Source organism: Pogona vitticeps, chromosome 2, assembly GCF_051106095.1.
Source record: "Pogona vitticeps strain Pit_001003342236 chromosome 2, PviZW2.1, whole genome shotgun sequence".
Taxonomy (NCBI): Eukaryota; Metazoa; Chordata; class Lepidosauria; order Squamata; family Agamidae; genus Pogona; species Pogona vitticeps.
Genome location: NC_135784.1, coordinates 18,960,637 through 18,975,822, shown reverse-complemented (window position 1 = coordinate 18,975,822; position 15,186 = coordinate 18,960,637). Strand labels below are relative to the sequence as shown.

At 46.0% G+C, this 15,186-nt stretch overlaps 1 protein-coding gene across 1 annotated transcript; it reads right to left on the bottom strand.

Moving 5' to 3' along the window:
• Positions 1 to 208: 208 nt before the first annotated feature.
• LOC144587451 (uncharacterized) lies at positions 209 to 12,467 on the bottom strand. Its single transcript, XM_078388084.1, has 5 exons — positions 11,844 to 12,467; positions 10,560 to 10,671; positions 6,337 to 6,413; positions 5,783 to 5,909; positions 209 to 2,817 (listed from the first exon to the last, which is right to left on the bottom strand). The coding sequence occupies exons 1-5, from the start codon at positions 12,249 to 12,251 to the stop codon at positions 1,079 to 1,081; spliced, it is 2,463 nt and encodes an 820-aa protein (XP_078244210.1). The 5' UTR covers positions 12,252 to 12,467; the 3' UTR covers positions 209 to 1,078.
• Positions 12,468 to 15,186: the final 2,719 nt, after the last annotated feature.

Here is a 15,186-nt window from a genome sequence, read left to right as displayed (position 1 = left end):
ACGGAAGATTGTCTTCGGACAAAACGCTGGCTCTATGGCTTGAAAACGGGGATGAGCACCACCCCCTAGAGTCGAACACAACTGGACAAAAATTGTCAAGGGGAACCTTTACCTTTACCTAAAGTGGATAGAGGGAAGCATTTTCCTCCTCTCATACAAAACTAGAACCAGGGGACATCCACTCCAATTGACCATTGGGAGAGTGAGAACAGACGAAAGAAAATATTTATTGATCCAGCAGTTGGTTGGTCTGTGGAACTCCTTGCTACAAGATGTGGTGATGGCATCTGGCTTAGATGCTTTAAAAAGGGGATTGGACAGATCCTGGAGTAAAAGTCCATCGCAGGTGACAAGCCATGATGATGGGGGTGTATGATCTCCACGCTTCGAAGGAAGGTGCCTCCAAATGCCAGATTCAGGGGAGAGGGATCAGGACACAGTTATATCTCATTGTTTTGTGGGCTCCCAGAGGCATCTGGTGGGGGCCCCCTGTGAGATCCAGGAAGCTGGACTAGAGGGGCCCTTAGCCTGATCCAGCAGGGCTCTTCTTAGGTTCTTAATAGCAAACACTATACATAGCATGGTCTCTGACTCCCTAGTAGACAGTTCTTTTATACATTATAAAATATTTTCAATCTGTGGATAAATGAATCAGTGGTTACTGACCCCAAAGATAAGGGGGTCATAGTAAACAAGTAATGGAGAAGAAATGTTCATTTTGGACTGGACACTGACACGGGCAGAAACTGACTTTTTTCAAATCTTATATATGGAGCAACAAAGAATATCAAGAGACAATGGACAAACAAACGATCACACTTTGTACCCTTCTTTCATGGTAGATAAAAAAATCTGAAGCCTTTTCTAGATTGTGAGCACTTGAAGGCTTTTTATCCTGTGCTATCTTCTCTACGGAGAACTAACAGTTTCTGCTCTATACTGTCCTGTGGCTTTTCTCTTGTGTGAGTCCTTTTATGGGATGTTAGGTTACATTTATGAGTGAAACTCTTTCCGCACTCTGAACATTCATGGGGTTTCTCTCCTGTATGAATCCTGTCATGGACCGCAAGCTTATAGCTCAGTTTGAAACTCTTTCCACACTTAGAGCATTTATAGGGTTTTTCCTCTGTGTGTGTTTTTTCGTGAGCCGCCAGGTTACCCATGTAGGCGAAGGTCTTTCCACACACAGAGCATTTATAGGGCTTCTCCCCTGTGTGGATTCTTTGATGAACAGCCAGGTTAGGCTTGAGACTAAAGCTTTTTCCGCACACAGAGCATTTATACGGTTTTTCTCCTGTGTGGGTGCTTTGATGGGCAATAAGATTACTCCTCTGCCTGAAGGTCTTCTGGCACTCTGGACATTTGTACGGTTTCTCCCCTGTGTGAGTCCGTTGGTGGACATCAAAGGTGCTCCTGTGTCTAAAACTCTTTTCGCATTCGGAGCATTTGAAGGGTTTGTCTCCTGTGTGTGTTCTTTGATGGACGGCCAGGTTAGCACGACGACTGAAGTTCTTTCCACAAACTGAGCACTGATATGGTTTTCCTCCTGGGGGAGGCTAGGAACAGTAATCACACCCCTGAAGCTTTCCCCAGGTTCAGAGCTTTTACAAGCTTTATCTGCTGCGTGGGTTCTTTGATGGATGGCCAGGTTAGCGTTACGACTGAAATTCTTTCCGCACTCGGAGCATTTATACGGTTTCTCTCCTGTGTGGGTTCTTTCATGAGCCACAAGAATACCCGCGTGTCTGAATTTTTCCCCACACTCGGAGCATTTGTAGGGTTTCTCTCCTGTATGGGTTCTTTGATGGACGCCAAGGTTGGCCTTGAGGCTGAAACTCTTTCCACAGGTTGAGCATCTGTATGGTTTTTCCCCTGTGTGGGTGTTTTGATGGGCAGCAAGGGTACTCCTCTGTCTAAAGCTCTTTCCACACTCAGAGCATTTATAGGGTCTGTCTCTGGGAACAAGGGGTGGGCTAGACCTGAAATTCTTTCCATCCTCAGAGCATGGATACGGTTTCTCCCCTGTGTGGATTTTTCCGTGGTTAGTGAGGGTACTCCGTCGTCGGAAGTTTTTCCCACACAATAAATATGGTTTCTCTCCTGTGTGGGTTCTGTGCTGTGCTGTGAGATGTTGACCAGATCTAAAGGTCCCCCCACAGTCTGAGCATTTGTAGGGTTTCTCTCTTGTGTGGGTTCCTTGATGGACAGCAAGAGTTGTGCTGTGCCTGAAGCGTTTCCCGCACGCAGAGCAATTATACGGCTTCTCTCCCGTGTGAGTCCTTCGATGGACAGTAAGCTGGCTGCTGTCGCTGAAGCTCCTCCCACACGCCGAGCATGGATACGGTTTCTCTCCTGTGTGGGTCCTCTGGGGCTTAGCAAGCCCGCCACGCTGACAGAAAAGCCTTCCGCACATGGCGCAATGGTAGGGTTTGTCTCCAGTGTGGGTTCTTTGGTGGACAGTCAGGTGAGTGCGTTGACTGAATCCCTTCCAACATTTGGGGCATTTAAAGGGTTTCCCTCCAACACGGCATTTTTCATGGAGTATAAGGTGTAACTTCCTCGCAAATACCTTACCACACTCTGAGCACTGACATGTATTTTTTGTTCCATGCACTTCGATGGGTTGGCTTGTGCTCACTGCTGTAGGTATGCTTTTCTTCCCCTTCAGGAGTATTTTTCTGTTCTTACACGCTTGTAGTACTGGGGATCCGCAGACACCTATGCCTTCACAAACCACGTTTTTCCTCTTCCACTTTTGTTCGGTTTCTCGTCTTCTCCTCCACTTTTCATCCTTCGGATGACTCTTTCTCCCGTCACCTGCAACAATAAAGAAAGATGTGACGCAAAAGGAGGAACTCCGTCCCTCAAAGAATGAAGGAAAAGCTAGCAAGGGGGAATGGCCATCGTAATCTTTGCCACCCGGTTCTCCTCCTCTGAACTAGGGCTGTTCTCTTCTTCTCCTTCGGAAGACCATTCCAACCTGCAGCCCTATGAGTAGGAATGGGGTGGGGTGTTACTGTCTTTGCGCGCTACAGCTCCCACACCTCCCCAGAGCACCTCCTAGAACTGGACTACAACTCCCAGAAGTGTCCACAGACTCTCCAGGAAGAATTCTGGGAGTTGTAAATCTCTACACCTCCCCTCCGCACAACAGCAGAACGGAGGGTGGCCTCAAAAGCTCCCACACCCAGGGAACTACATTTCCCAGGAGGCTCTGCAACAGGACGGTGCCCCTTTTTTGAAAGGGGGGAATCAAGGGCACGTGAACAATACATTGTCTGGGGGAGATGCACGGACGGTTTCTTTTTGTCAGACATCTTCACCTGCAACAGTTGCATGGGGAGCATCTGGATGAGAAAGCGTGCAAGGTCTCCAGTAAGACTGCTCCAGCCGTCTGGAGATCTGTGATGTGGTGGTGTTTCTTTCACCCACCACCCTCCAGCCTGCTCTCGTGTTACACCAGTGGTAGAGATCTGCAGATTTGTGTTTGCAAGCTGCAACGCCCAAGATTCTGCCTGGGAAATTCTTGGTGATTTCTGGGAGTTGTAGTCTCCTTGTGGGAGGTGCTACGGCTGAGGCTTGCTGTCCACAAACACTACAGAATGAAGGGGGAGGAAGTGAACAGTTGCTACTATCCAAACACTATCTGGTCAAGCCGGGCCAGGCTGGGTGAATCCTTGAATGATTTTTTAGGTTGTGTTTACTTTTTGTTTCCTCTATTCATGCCTTAAATTCTTGCATTGGACACCACCCAGATTAGTGCCCTGCAGTAACAGAGCAGTATATAAAATAATAAAAATAGAAGTTTTAATGACACACAGTTGCATCTGTTGACCTTCCATAAGCTAGTTTAGGCTTCCGGTCAGTTAAAGAGAAATGAAGAGATTGTCCATATTTAAAAAAAAGAAGTAATGGATAAAACTATGACTGGCCATTTTGAAGGGATACACTCTCCCAAGATCACTCTGTATTATGAGAGAGGTATTATATTGTACTGTCTGGACAGCTCAGTGGTTTAGGTCTCTGGCTGAGGAGCCAGGGTTTGGGAGTTCGATTCCCCCACTGGGAGAATTCCCCCACTTCTTCTGGGAGAAGAGCCAGCCTGGGTGGCCTTGGGCCAGCTGCACAGTCTCAGAAATAACACACACACCCCAGAAGAAGGGAAGGGCCAACCACCTCTCTGAGTATTTTCAATCTGGAAAACCCTGAAAAGGGTCACCACAAGTCAGAATTTTATTATTATTATTATTATTATTATTATTATTATTATTATTATTATTATTATTATTATTATTATTATTATTATTATTATTATTATTATTATTATTATTATTAATTATTATTATCATCATCATCATCATCATCATCATCATCATCAACAACAACAACAACAACAACAACAACATTCGTATTCATATTATAATTATAATTCATATAACAACAATAAAAACAATAAAAACAATAAAAACAACAACAACAACGACGACGACGACGACGACGACGACGACGACGACGACGACGATGATAATAATAATAATAATAATAATAATAATAATAATAATAATAATAATAATAATAATAATAATAATAATAATAATAATAATAATAATAATAATAATAATAATAATATCACAATGGATGGTCCCACCCAAATATTGTCAATATGCAGATAGATCTTCGTGTACACTATGTCGTTTGGGAAGGGATAGCTAATGCGAAAATAACATTTTGCAAAAGCAACGCATGGCATGTTTCATCTGTTGCTTTCTTTTTCTACCTTGTCAGTCATCATGACCACGAATGACTGGTGCAGGGGTTGCTTTTCTGTTGCTTGACACCGGAAGCTCTTTCAGGTATATGGAAACACTGAAAGTTGGTGTTTAAATCAACAAATAAAGAGACAGGAGCCATCCTGGAGGTTAAATATCTTCCTCTGCCACGGTGCCGGTGGTGGGGAAGATCAGGCACCTCCCCTGTGCAGAAGCGACGTTAAGAAAACATTCCCTTTTTTGGATTAGAAATCCCCATAATCCCCACCACATCTGGACTAAATTGTGAAGCTCTGCAGATTTGGAGTCCTCAAAATGAATGATTTCCCGTCCTCCGGCCTTGCTGTCTCTCTATTTCCTAAAAGCCGGCATGCATTTTAAGTATTACCCTAACTGATGTATTTGACATATGATGCCAGAGGAGAGCTTTGTGGATACCCCAAGATTGCCAGAAAAAATGAAGGTCCTGAATCAAATCAAGCCTGAACCTTCTCAGGAGGCAAAACAGGCCGAAACTGAGGCTATCCTCACATCATGAGAAAGCAGGAGTCTGGAAAAGACCACAATGCTGGGAAAGGGGGAAGGCAGCAGGAAGAGAGGAGGAACAAATACAAGATGGACTGATTCCTTAAAGGAACCCCCAGATTTGAGTTTGCAAGAGCTGAGCTGGGCTGTTGAGAGGGTGTTTTGGAGATCGCTCCTTCATAGAGTCGCTGTAAGTCAGAGGTGATTTTTATCTGAACAATGATTAGGGACTCTGCAACCTTTTCTTGGCCAATGTTACAATATAAAAAGAGAGTCTTAAAATTCTATACACTTATTATCAGAAATAACGTCATTTCACACGAAGAGAAAAAAATAGATGGATAATCCATTCATAAACAAGTCACAAGTCACAAGTCACAAGTCACGTTAAATGAAAATATCTGAATACTGTAATATCATATATGGAGCATTGATATGGAAAAATAACAGCCTTTTCTGCTTCCAGATGCCGCCAAGCCAAGTCTTACCAAGAGAGACTACATTCTTATAATTCTCCTCCATGACTTCCCTGTGCAAAGCTTTGTGGTACGGATCCAGCAAAAACCACTCTTCCTCGGTGAAATGCACAGCCACCTCCTCAAAAGTCACAAAACTCTGGGGAGGAAAGAAAATCAGAATTCGGTTTCTCTTTCCAGTTCACGTTGCAGCCCCAAACCGGATGGCAAGTCCTTCTGATAGAGCATCTTGCCTTTGTGTAAATTTATGGGCGCGATCCAGCCTTGGAACATGGTGCCCTATTTCGGTTATCCTCGTGACCCAAAGCACGCTGTACAGCTGAAAAAGTGCAGGGAAAAAAAGAGCAGTGGGAAAGATAAAAAGGCTGGAGGAAAGGTTACCATGTTGAGTGCTGTTTAGTGGGTTTTTTTTTTTTAAAAAGGGGTCCTAAACAGATGTGCTGTGTCCAGATAAAGGGAAGCAGAGCCGTTTGTATTATCATGTCAGATCCAGGGTATCCAGAGAATACTTCCCACTTCCCAGATCCCTCCCCCTCTCCTCCTCCTCCTCCTCCTCCTCCTCCTACCTGATCGGACCAGACGGTAGTCATTTCTGCTGCTACAGAAGAAACCCTCGGACACGGCTGCAAGGTTGTTCCTCCGCCTGTGGAGGGAGACAGAAAAAAAGAGGGCAGACCACTTAATGCCAGAAGAGCCTTTGGAAAAAAAAACAGGTCCTCCTGAGCCTTGGTGTCAATCCCTCCTGGCCATTTTCCACAGGGAGGGATCCATCCAACATCACCTGTCTCACCAAGAACCACTTGGGCATAGCAGAAGCCCTGCCAACTCATGGGTCTGTGATTGTTTAAGACTCTCCGCAGGAGCTGTAGGTGGGTTATGTGTTCGCTGGATTAAGCCCAGAGATGGGGACTTGCGATTCGCCACTAGCCCTTGAGTCCATCTCAAGTTGGGCCGGCCACTTGATTTGGACTCAACTGGGAGGTTTCTGGAGGCGCTCAGGACTCAACCCGTGAATTGGACCCCTTTGTCCGAGTCGTGATATTGAATCCTTACGGGCCTACCTGCCATGGCTGCCGCCACCTTCAGAGGCAGCAGGGCCCGGCTTCCCTTCCAGAAACTAGCTGCAGCCTCCATCTACACATCTCTGCGCATCTTTCAGCCGGGTGGCACACGTGCGCAGTCCAAGTCCTGTGTCCCAAGCCTCAAGGGAACGGAGACAAGGACTCCAAGACTCGGTCTTAAGGTTTGCAACTTGGGTCTCGGCCCCGAGACTTGAACTTGGTTCCAAAGACTTGCCAACATCCCTGATGGAGACACCTGGACAGTTGCACCTCCCTGGCTGGGTAGGGGAAAGTCTGCTCTAAGTACCCCAGCTGGTGGTGCAGTGAGAGACCAGGCAGTGGTCCATTTCGGAAAACATTTAGAGGGCAACTTTCGAGGGTAGACGCATGCCTCGAAATGCATGGACCCATAACTCTTGGGGTGGGGCCTGGCCCTGCTGAGGCCTGGCCGTCAAGCTGTCTCTTGCCCTTGTTGGGAACGGCCTGCCTGGGAGTGGACCCCCAGGGGAGAGGTCCCTTCTGTCCGACTCTGCCCTTTGGATTCATCTACCACTGAGTCCTCTCCTTTTAGCCAACCAAATACAGGCTGTAGCCAAGGTACAAATAAGCTAAAAACATACGTTTGGCAAATGACACAGTTGTAGCAGGAAGTTAAAAATACAGAGAGAAGCGACGCTGTCTTCCCAGCAAATCTGGCCATATTAACCTCTGTAGAACTGGTTATAATAGCAATTGTGTGCTGTCAAGTCAATTCTGACCTACAGTGACCCTTTTCAAGGTTTTCTAAGTAAAGAGTGATCATAAGTGGTTTCCCCCTTCCTTTCTTCTAGGGTGAGCCTTGGGACTGGGCACAGCGCTGGCTCAAGGCCACCCAGGCTGGCTCTTCCCTCAGGAGGCCCAGTGGGGGGGGGATCGAACTCCCAACCTTTGGTTATGCAGCCAGGGACCTCAACCACTGAAGAGCCAGCTATTGCTTCCACTTGAGAGCAAATATTTGATCTTTACCTATATTGTTAAGGGAAGCGATTAGTAATCCCGGCTCATAGCCTGTCAACCTACTCTATCCTGAGTGTGTCATCTGGTTTATTTGTAGTGTATATTATCCTCTACCTGTGGGCTACCACAAACACACAGATGAGGTTCTTTGAGGATTTTCTTAAATCTTCCTTCCAGAGAAGGAATTACATAACGGCTCGACCATGTCTGGGATTTTTGCTGGTGCAGTGGGGGTGGTGGTCACCCACTCCCACATATAGTGGTCAGAAATTTGGTTTGGAAAAACTAAATTCACATAAAACAGGCAGCGGTGATATAACCTAAAGTAAAAAATGTATAACCAATGCCATATGATCTACGACACTGAATAAGTGTTCTTGCTTGTTTGAGAGTCCAGGCAAAATTTAATGAGTTCAAATGACAGAAATCCAGATGGTCATGTAAGGAGATTGTTTTTGAGAATGAGAGAAGATGGGAAATGAAACCAACTAGCTTGAGGGGGTGATAGGTTTTCTGGTTAACAACCCTGCAAGAACGATCTTGTTTCGGGTTTTCTCTGTGGAGCTGAGCACCTGTTATGTACGGGATTTTTCGATTTTGTGGAGCTTAAAGATCTTGATTTTCCAGATTCTATCTGTCTGTGGATTTTGGATTTTTTAACAAATCGTCCACAAAGGGTTAAACTGAATGACTACATCTCTACTGACAAGATACTCAGCACTGGCACTCCACAAGGTTGTGTCCTTAGTCCACTACTGTTCTCCATTTATTCATCGGATTGCACCAATAACCATCCCAGTAATAGGATTATCAAATTTGCAGACGATACTACACTAGTAGGACTTATCTCTGGGGATGATGAGTCTGCGTATCGGGACGAGGTATTACAGCTATCCCGCTGGTGCAAAAAACACAATCTTTTATTTAACATCCAAAAAACCAAGGAATTCATAGTGGACTATAGGAAAAAAAGAGCAGACATTCAGCCACTGTATATAGATGGAGTTTGTGTGGAACAGGTGGTTGAATGTAAGTTTCTTGGGACTATCATAACAAATGACCTGACTTGGAGTGCAAACACCGCTGCGTTAATCAGGAAGGCACAACAACGGTTGTATTTTCTAAGGATTCTTAGAAAGCAACAATTGACTGAGAGTTTGTTAATCACCTTCTATCGGAGTTCGATTGAGAGCATATTATCCTACTGTCTCTGTGTATGGTTCACGAGCTGCACAGTGGCAGAGAAAAAGGCAATTCAAAGGGTGATTAAGACGGCCCAAAACATCATTGGCTGTTCACTCCCCTCTTTGGAAGAATTGTATAAGAACAGATGTAAGAGGAAGATATCTAACATACTGAAAGACTCCTCTCATCCGGGATATCAGCTCTTTAAACTATTACCATCAGGAAGGAGATTCAGGGTATTGAAAGCAAGGACAAGCAGATTCAAGAACAGTTTTTACCCAAGTGCAGTATTGAGTTTAAATGTGGGGCCATAGGTTTTTGGTGGATTTTAATTGCTGAGAGAAAACGGGGTATCTATATTTGGATGGTGAAAGTTGTGTATATTTTAACTTTTTTTTGTAGTGTTGTCCAGTTTTACCTTGGGGAAGAGCACCTCATTTCGTTGCACCCACTTGTGAGCGCAATGACAAATAAATTTCTTATGTCTTATGTCTTATGTCTTAGGCCGCCAGATGTCTGCAGAAATTCTTCTAGCCAGAATCGGTTGCTTTGATCAAGAAATGAAAATAAGAACAGGTATTTTCATGTTCTTACAGCTAATGAACAGATCTTTGGCAGATCTTTGAAACCTCTGGAGAAACACGCTGGGAAATAGGTGGGCACCACTGGGTTCAAAGGGAGCTCCAAGAGATTACCGGTCTGGTAGTTTTTTAAAAAGACTCGCTATGTAGAGCCTAATAGGCAGAAACTAAACACTCAACCATCTAAAGTTGGACCAGATAGATCAGTAGTTCCCAATCTGGGGTGCCCAGAGGATCTTGGATTAAAACTCCCAGAAGCCTTCACCATGAGCTGTGCTGGCCAAGATTTCTGGGAGTCGTCGTCCAAGAACCTCTGGGTGACCCAAGGTTGGGAACCACTGGACCAGATCGTAGAAAGACCCCTCTAACTCTGTGGTCTGAAAAAGGTTGCAACAGGTTGGAAACGGCATACAGAGGTGCCTCGCTTTACGATTGCCCTGCATTACGACGAATCCGCTTTACGACAATCTTTTTGCGATTGCAATTGCGATCGCAAAACGATGGTCTAAATGGGGGGATTTCACTTTGTGATGATCGGTTCCCTGCTTCGGGAACCGATTCTTCGCAAAACGACGTTTTTCTAACAGTTAATTGGCGGTTTCAAAATGGCCGCCAGGTAATTAAAATGGCTCCCCGCTGTGTTTAGGGACCGATTCCTTGCTATACAGGAAGCGAAAATGGCCACTGTATGGAGGACGGTGAGTTTTTACTCCATTGGAACACACTGAACGGGTTTCAATGCATTTCAATGGGGTTTTTTATTTCGCTTCGCGAAGTTTTCGCTTAACGGCGATTTTCCTGGAACGGATTATCGTTGTTAAGCAAGGCACCACTGTAACTATGTCATGCCTCTGGTTTGTAGACACAAACTGGCAGGGAAAAAAAAGATTTATATAAATTCATGTTAATTTCAGATCCTGTCCAGCGAGAGAAGCCAAGTTACCTGCAGGTCCTGCTATACCTTACTTGGCAAGATGGCACCTCCATCGTTCTCCTGCAGGATCTGCAACAGCTCTCTTCTCTGTCTGGAGTCCAGGCGAGATTCTTTTGCCTTCGGGAAACCAGCAGCTGCCTTTACCTGGAAGAAGAGCATGAATTCAAGGAGACCGCCGAACAGGAATGGTGTAGAGTTTAGGTGATGTGTAGAGTTCTGAACCCAGAATTACGCTGACTGCCTTTCTTAGTCCGTCCCGAGGGAACGGTCGCCCTGGACTCTCAAAGCCCTTAACAGGTCAGGATGTACATCTCTGCAGGAGCCAACCAGCCCCTGTACCCAGATCACCCGATGAGGCTTCTACTCAGAGGATTATCCGTAGAAGGAGAGCATTCTATCCATTCAAAGGGGAAGACCTTGTCTGGGGTGGCACCATGATTCTAGAGGAGTCTCCTTATGGACGAATGCCCGGCGCTAACACTATGGCCTTTTCCTGTTTCCCCTGCCACTTCAGTTGGCTGTGTATGTCCATTATTTTAAAATCCCTGTGGATGGAAAGCAGTTTAGGGCTTTTAAAATAAAGGGTAAATAAATTACGGAAGAGCTGGCTGGACAACTCAGTGGTTTAGGTATCTGGCTCAGGTCGGAAGTTCAATTCCCCACTGGGCCCTCCTGCAAAACACAGCCAGCCTGGGTAGCCTTGGGCCAGCTGCACCCTCCCAGGACGTTCCCCAGAAGAAGGGAAGAGCCAACCACTTCTGTGAATATTCTCTACCTAGAAAACCCTGGAAAGGGTTGCCAGAAGTCCGAATCGACTTGACGACACATGGTAATCATTAAATTAAGGAAGAAAATAGAGATGAGATGTCTCCTGCCCATGTGGAACATCCATAAGTAGCAGAACAGTATGGATAGCTACAAGTGCCTTCAAATCCAAATGCAGAGCGGTACATCTGGATCTGCCTGCCTCCCTTTCTTCTCCCAAACTTCACCAAAAATTCACTATTGGCTCAAGCCCACTATCCCTCTCCTGAAACCACCAAGCAGCCAATAATAATGGCCACAATTCTGTTGCTGTTCACAAAAGATTTGTGTAACTTGCTGCAGATAAAGGATGGGGATCCAGAGTGTGTGTTGGTTGTGTGCCTGCTCACTTATCTGACTACACAACCAACACGTGTTCCAGATACCTCCTCGGTGAGCTGCCAGAAGCTACACAAACCTTATCTATACACCAGCAGGATTCTGGCTCACGTTTAGGAAAAGATTCCACTCCATTTTTGTGCCCTGGAATTAATGCAATGATATGCTCTCACCTGCTGCTCTTCTTGCCTCTTCTCCTCGGCCTGGCTCAGGAGGAAGCCTTCGGCCAGGGCGACCGCCTGGGAACTGGTTTCTGCCCCACACTCCCGGACCCAGTTCTCCATCTCTGGGGGCAGGACAGCCAAGAACTGCTCCAGGATCACCAGGTCCACGATCTGACTCTTGGTCTTCTGTTCTGGCTTTAGCCACAGATGGCAAAGTTCGTGGATCCGACTGCAAATCTCCCTGGGGCGTTTGCCATCCTGAGAGCAAAACCCTCTGAAGCGCCGGCGTTGGGCCTCTGAGCTTGTGGGATCCTTTTCTAGGTCCCCCTGCCTTCTTCTTTCCCAAATCGCCCCACTTCGCTCAGGCCCCACAGCCTCTGGGCTTCCTCTTTCTACTTCAGGATCCGCTGAATCCATCTTCTGCCTGACATGGAGCCTTTAAGAGGATCCCGAACACTCTGTTGTGTGGTCAGCAATTCCTATTTTAAGGTCACAACAGCAGGGATCCTGTTGAAACATGGCAACCGCAGCCAACGGAAATCACACAGCCTTCCGTCCACGTCGGTTTTCATTCCAAAGCGGACAGATTCCTTATAGGCACAGGTTGACTTTGGTGAGCGAATGGATTTCTGCGTAAAAAAAAGAGAGGCGACACCAAGATTCGGAGGAATAGTCCAGATACGCGAATTAGTGCTCTCTGTGCACTAATAACCCTCCTCAATAGCACACACGGTGCTCTCTGCTTTAAAAACTCTTTTAGAAATGGTTTCACACAGAGCAGGGTATCATGCATGGTCCAGAAAGCGGGTAAGAGCCCTGGCCAAAGGATCCTTCCAGACAATCCTTATCTCTGTTCCTCTGCACGTTGCTTACGTAAACTGGGTCGAATTCAGTGCCCCAAATTCGCAGGAGAGACCGTGAATTCTTTCCCATGGGAATCCGCCTTGGAAAAAGGGGCCCCAAAGGTGTCACTGGAAACTAAGGCTAACAACCATCCCTGTTCTTTTGTTCCCAATCGCCAGGTGGAAGCTGGACAAACAAACTGGTTCGTTTGAAATGTGGAGCAGGAGGAGAGCTTTGCATATACCGTAGTACGCTGGACTGCCAGAAAGATAAATACTGTAGGTGGGTCCGAGATCAAATCCAGCCTGAACTCTCTCTGGAGGCAAAAAATGCTGAAACTGAGGCGGTCCTAATTTGAGCACATTGTGAGAAGGCAGGATTCCCTGGAAAAGACCATCATGCTGGGAAAGGTGGAAAGCAGCAGGAAAAGAGGAAAACCAAATATAAGATGGACAGACTCCCTAAAGGAAGCCACAGGTTTGAGTTTGCAAAGGGCTGCGCAGGACAGGACCTTTCGGAGATGGCTCAGGCAAAGGGGTTCCAGGTAATTTAACATCATGTAACAGCGTTAACAATAACAGAGATTGTGCAAATTGGGGGCAGTGGAACCCCCCCCCCAGAATCCCGCAATTTGGGGACTACAGTTCCCATCATTCCCCATAACTTCATAGCTTTTCCCCAACATTCCAAAACATTGGGGTGTTTTGGACTACAACTCCCAGAATTCTCCAGAGCTTATAAGCACCCATAACAGTGTGGGGAATTCTGGGAGTTGTAGTCCAAAAAAAAAGAACAGCCTCTCCTATACCCACCTAGTGGATAAAAGATGCTCTCTCACCTAATGGTTGTGGGGCTCGGCAGCATCGGCGAGAGATCCTGGAACTTGATGTGGGGTGCGCAGTGGGGCGCCCCAAGGCTCTTTCCTTCGAGGTTCAGCCCCCCCCCATTCCCCCTCCTTCCTTCCCTCCCTTCGTCGCTGATCCTTCAAAGCGCCCCATTCAAAGGTAAAGCCCGGATGCTCGCATGTTCTTGGATCAAGAGTGGGATCCAACTCTGTTCTCCGCGAGGGGGCAGTCGTGAGTCGAGAAGGGAACATTGCGGGCTATAATCATTCGGTGCCATTCTAGGAATTGGACGCTCGGTGGTTTTAACCCTGAGATGGGTGTTGTGCTTTTGCTCGCTCGCTCTCTCTCCCCACCCCCATCTAACCCATTTCCCCCTCCACGAGCTAAGAAAGAATGTTTTGTTTTATTTGGGTTTTTTTTTCCCCACCCCTGAGAATATGAATAAATGAATCTCTTCAGTCATACAGCAGAGTTCTGTCTTGTCCAGGACAAAGCGCTTGGACGTAGCGTATTTCAGTAGTTCCAAACAATAGTTCACTAAAAGTCGTATTAAATAGAAATTTATTTATTATTTATGTAAAATATTTTAAGCCCGCCTTTCCCCTTGAAAAGACAGCCGGCCCAAATGATCTTCAGTCTTCTGAGTCTTTTTTATTGGGGACTCAATGAGCCCTTGGGGTCCCATGATGGAGAAAAAGACGTGATCGAAATGAAAAGTTCTCCCAGAGTACGATCTGTGTTGTCTGGACTACAACTCCCAGAAATCCCGAGGAACCAGACCCTCCCCGGGGAATTCTGGGAAAAATAGTCCAGAAACAATATACTGCACACATTTGGTTTCCCCAAAAAATCTGTCCCACCCACCCTGCTTCAATAAATGCATTATAAAGCTATTTTCATCAAAAGCATCCAGAATGTTTTCATGCTGCGGGCTAGTATATGGGGGCATAATTCACACACACTCCCAACATGGTGCTTCTGTCTGTATTCATTGAAATCATAAATACATCTGGTCCTTGTAGGATGGAGAAAGGAAGTTTAGGACACTCATGGTAAAACCTCATGGCAAGGGGCTCTTGTTACTGGCCATCAAGGTGCTCCTGACCCATGGCAATGTGCTGAGTGACCTTAAAAATCTCTTGTCCTTAACAACCCTGGAAACTGCTGTGGTTTCTGTTATTGAGTCAGTTCATCTCATGTCTGGCTTTCCTCTTTTCCTGTTGCCTTCAACATTTCCCCAGCATAATTACATTTTTTTACAGCGAGTCTTCTCAGTTTTAGTCATTTTATTATCCAGTCTAAGAGATCTGATCTAAAGCAGTGGTTCTTAACCTTTGTTACTCGGATGTTTTTGAACTGCAACTCCCAGAAACCCCAGCCAGCACAGTTGCTGGTGAAGGCTTCTGGGAGTTGCAGTCCAAAACTCCTGAGTAACCCAAGGTTAAGAACCAGTGATCTAAAGAGCTCATGTTAGGTTGTGTAGGCAGAATCCAAGCAGAACTAGATCAAAACACAGACCATCTGCAGCATCACTGTCAGGCATTGGGGCTTCAGTGTTTTCCCCCCACAACAGCCACCAGAATTCCTCCTGCTAGAATTCAGGAACCTTTGGACAAATTCTTAGAAGAGTTTCAGGATATATACCTCTTCTTTGCCAAGGCTCT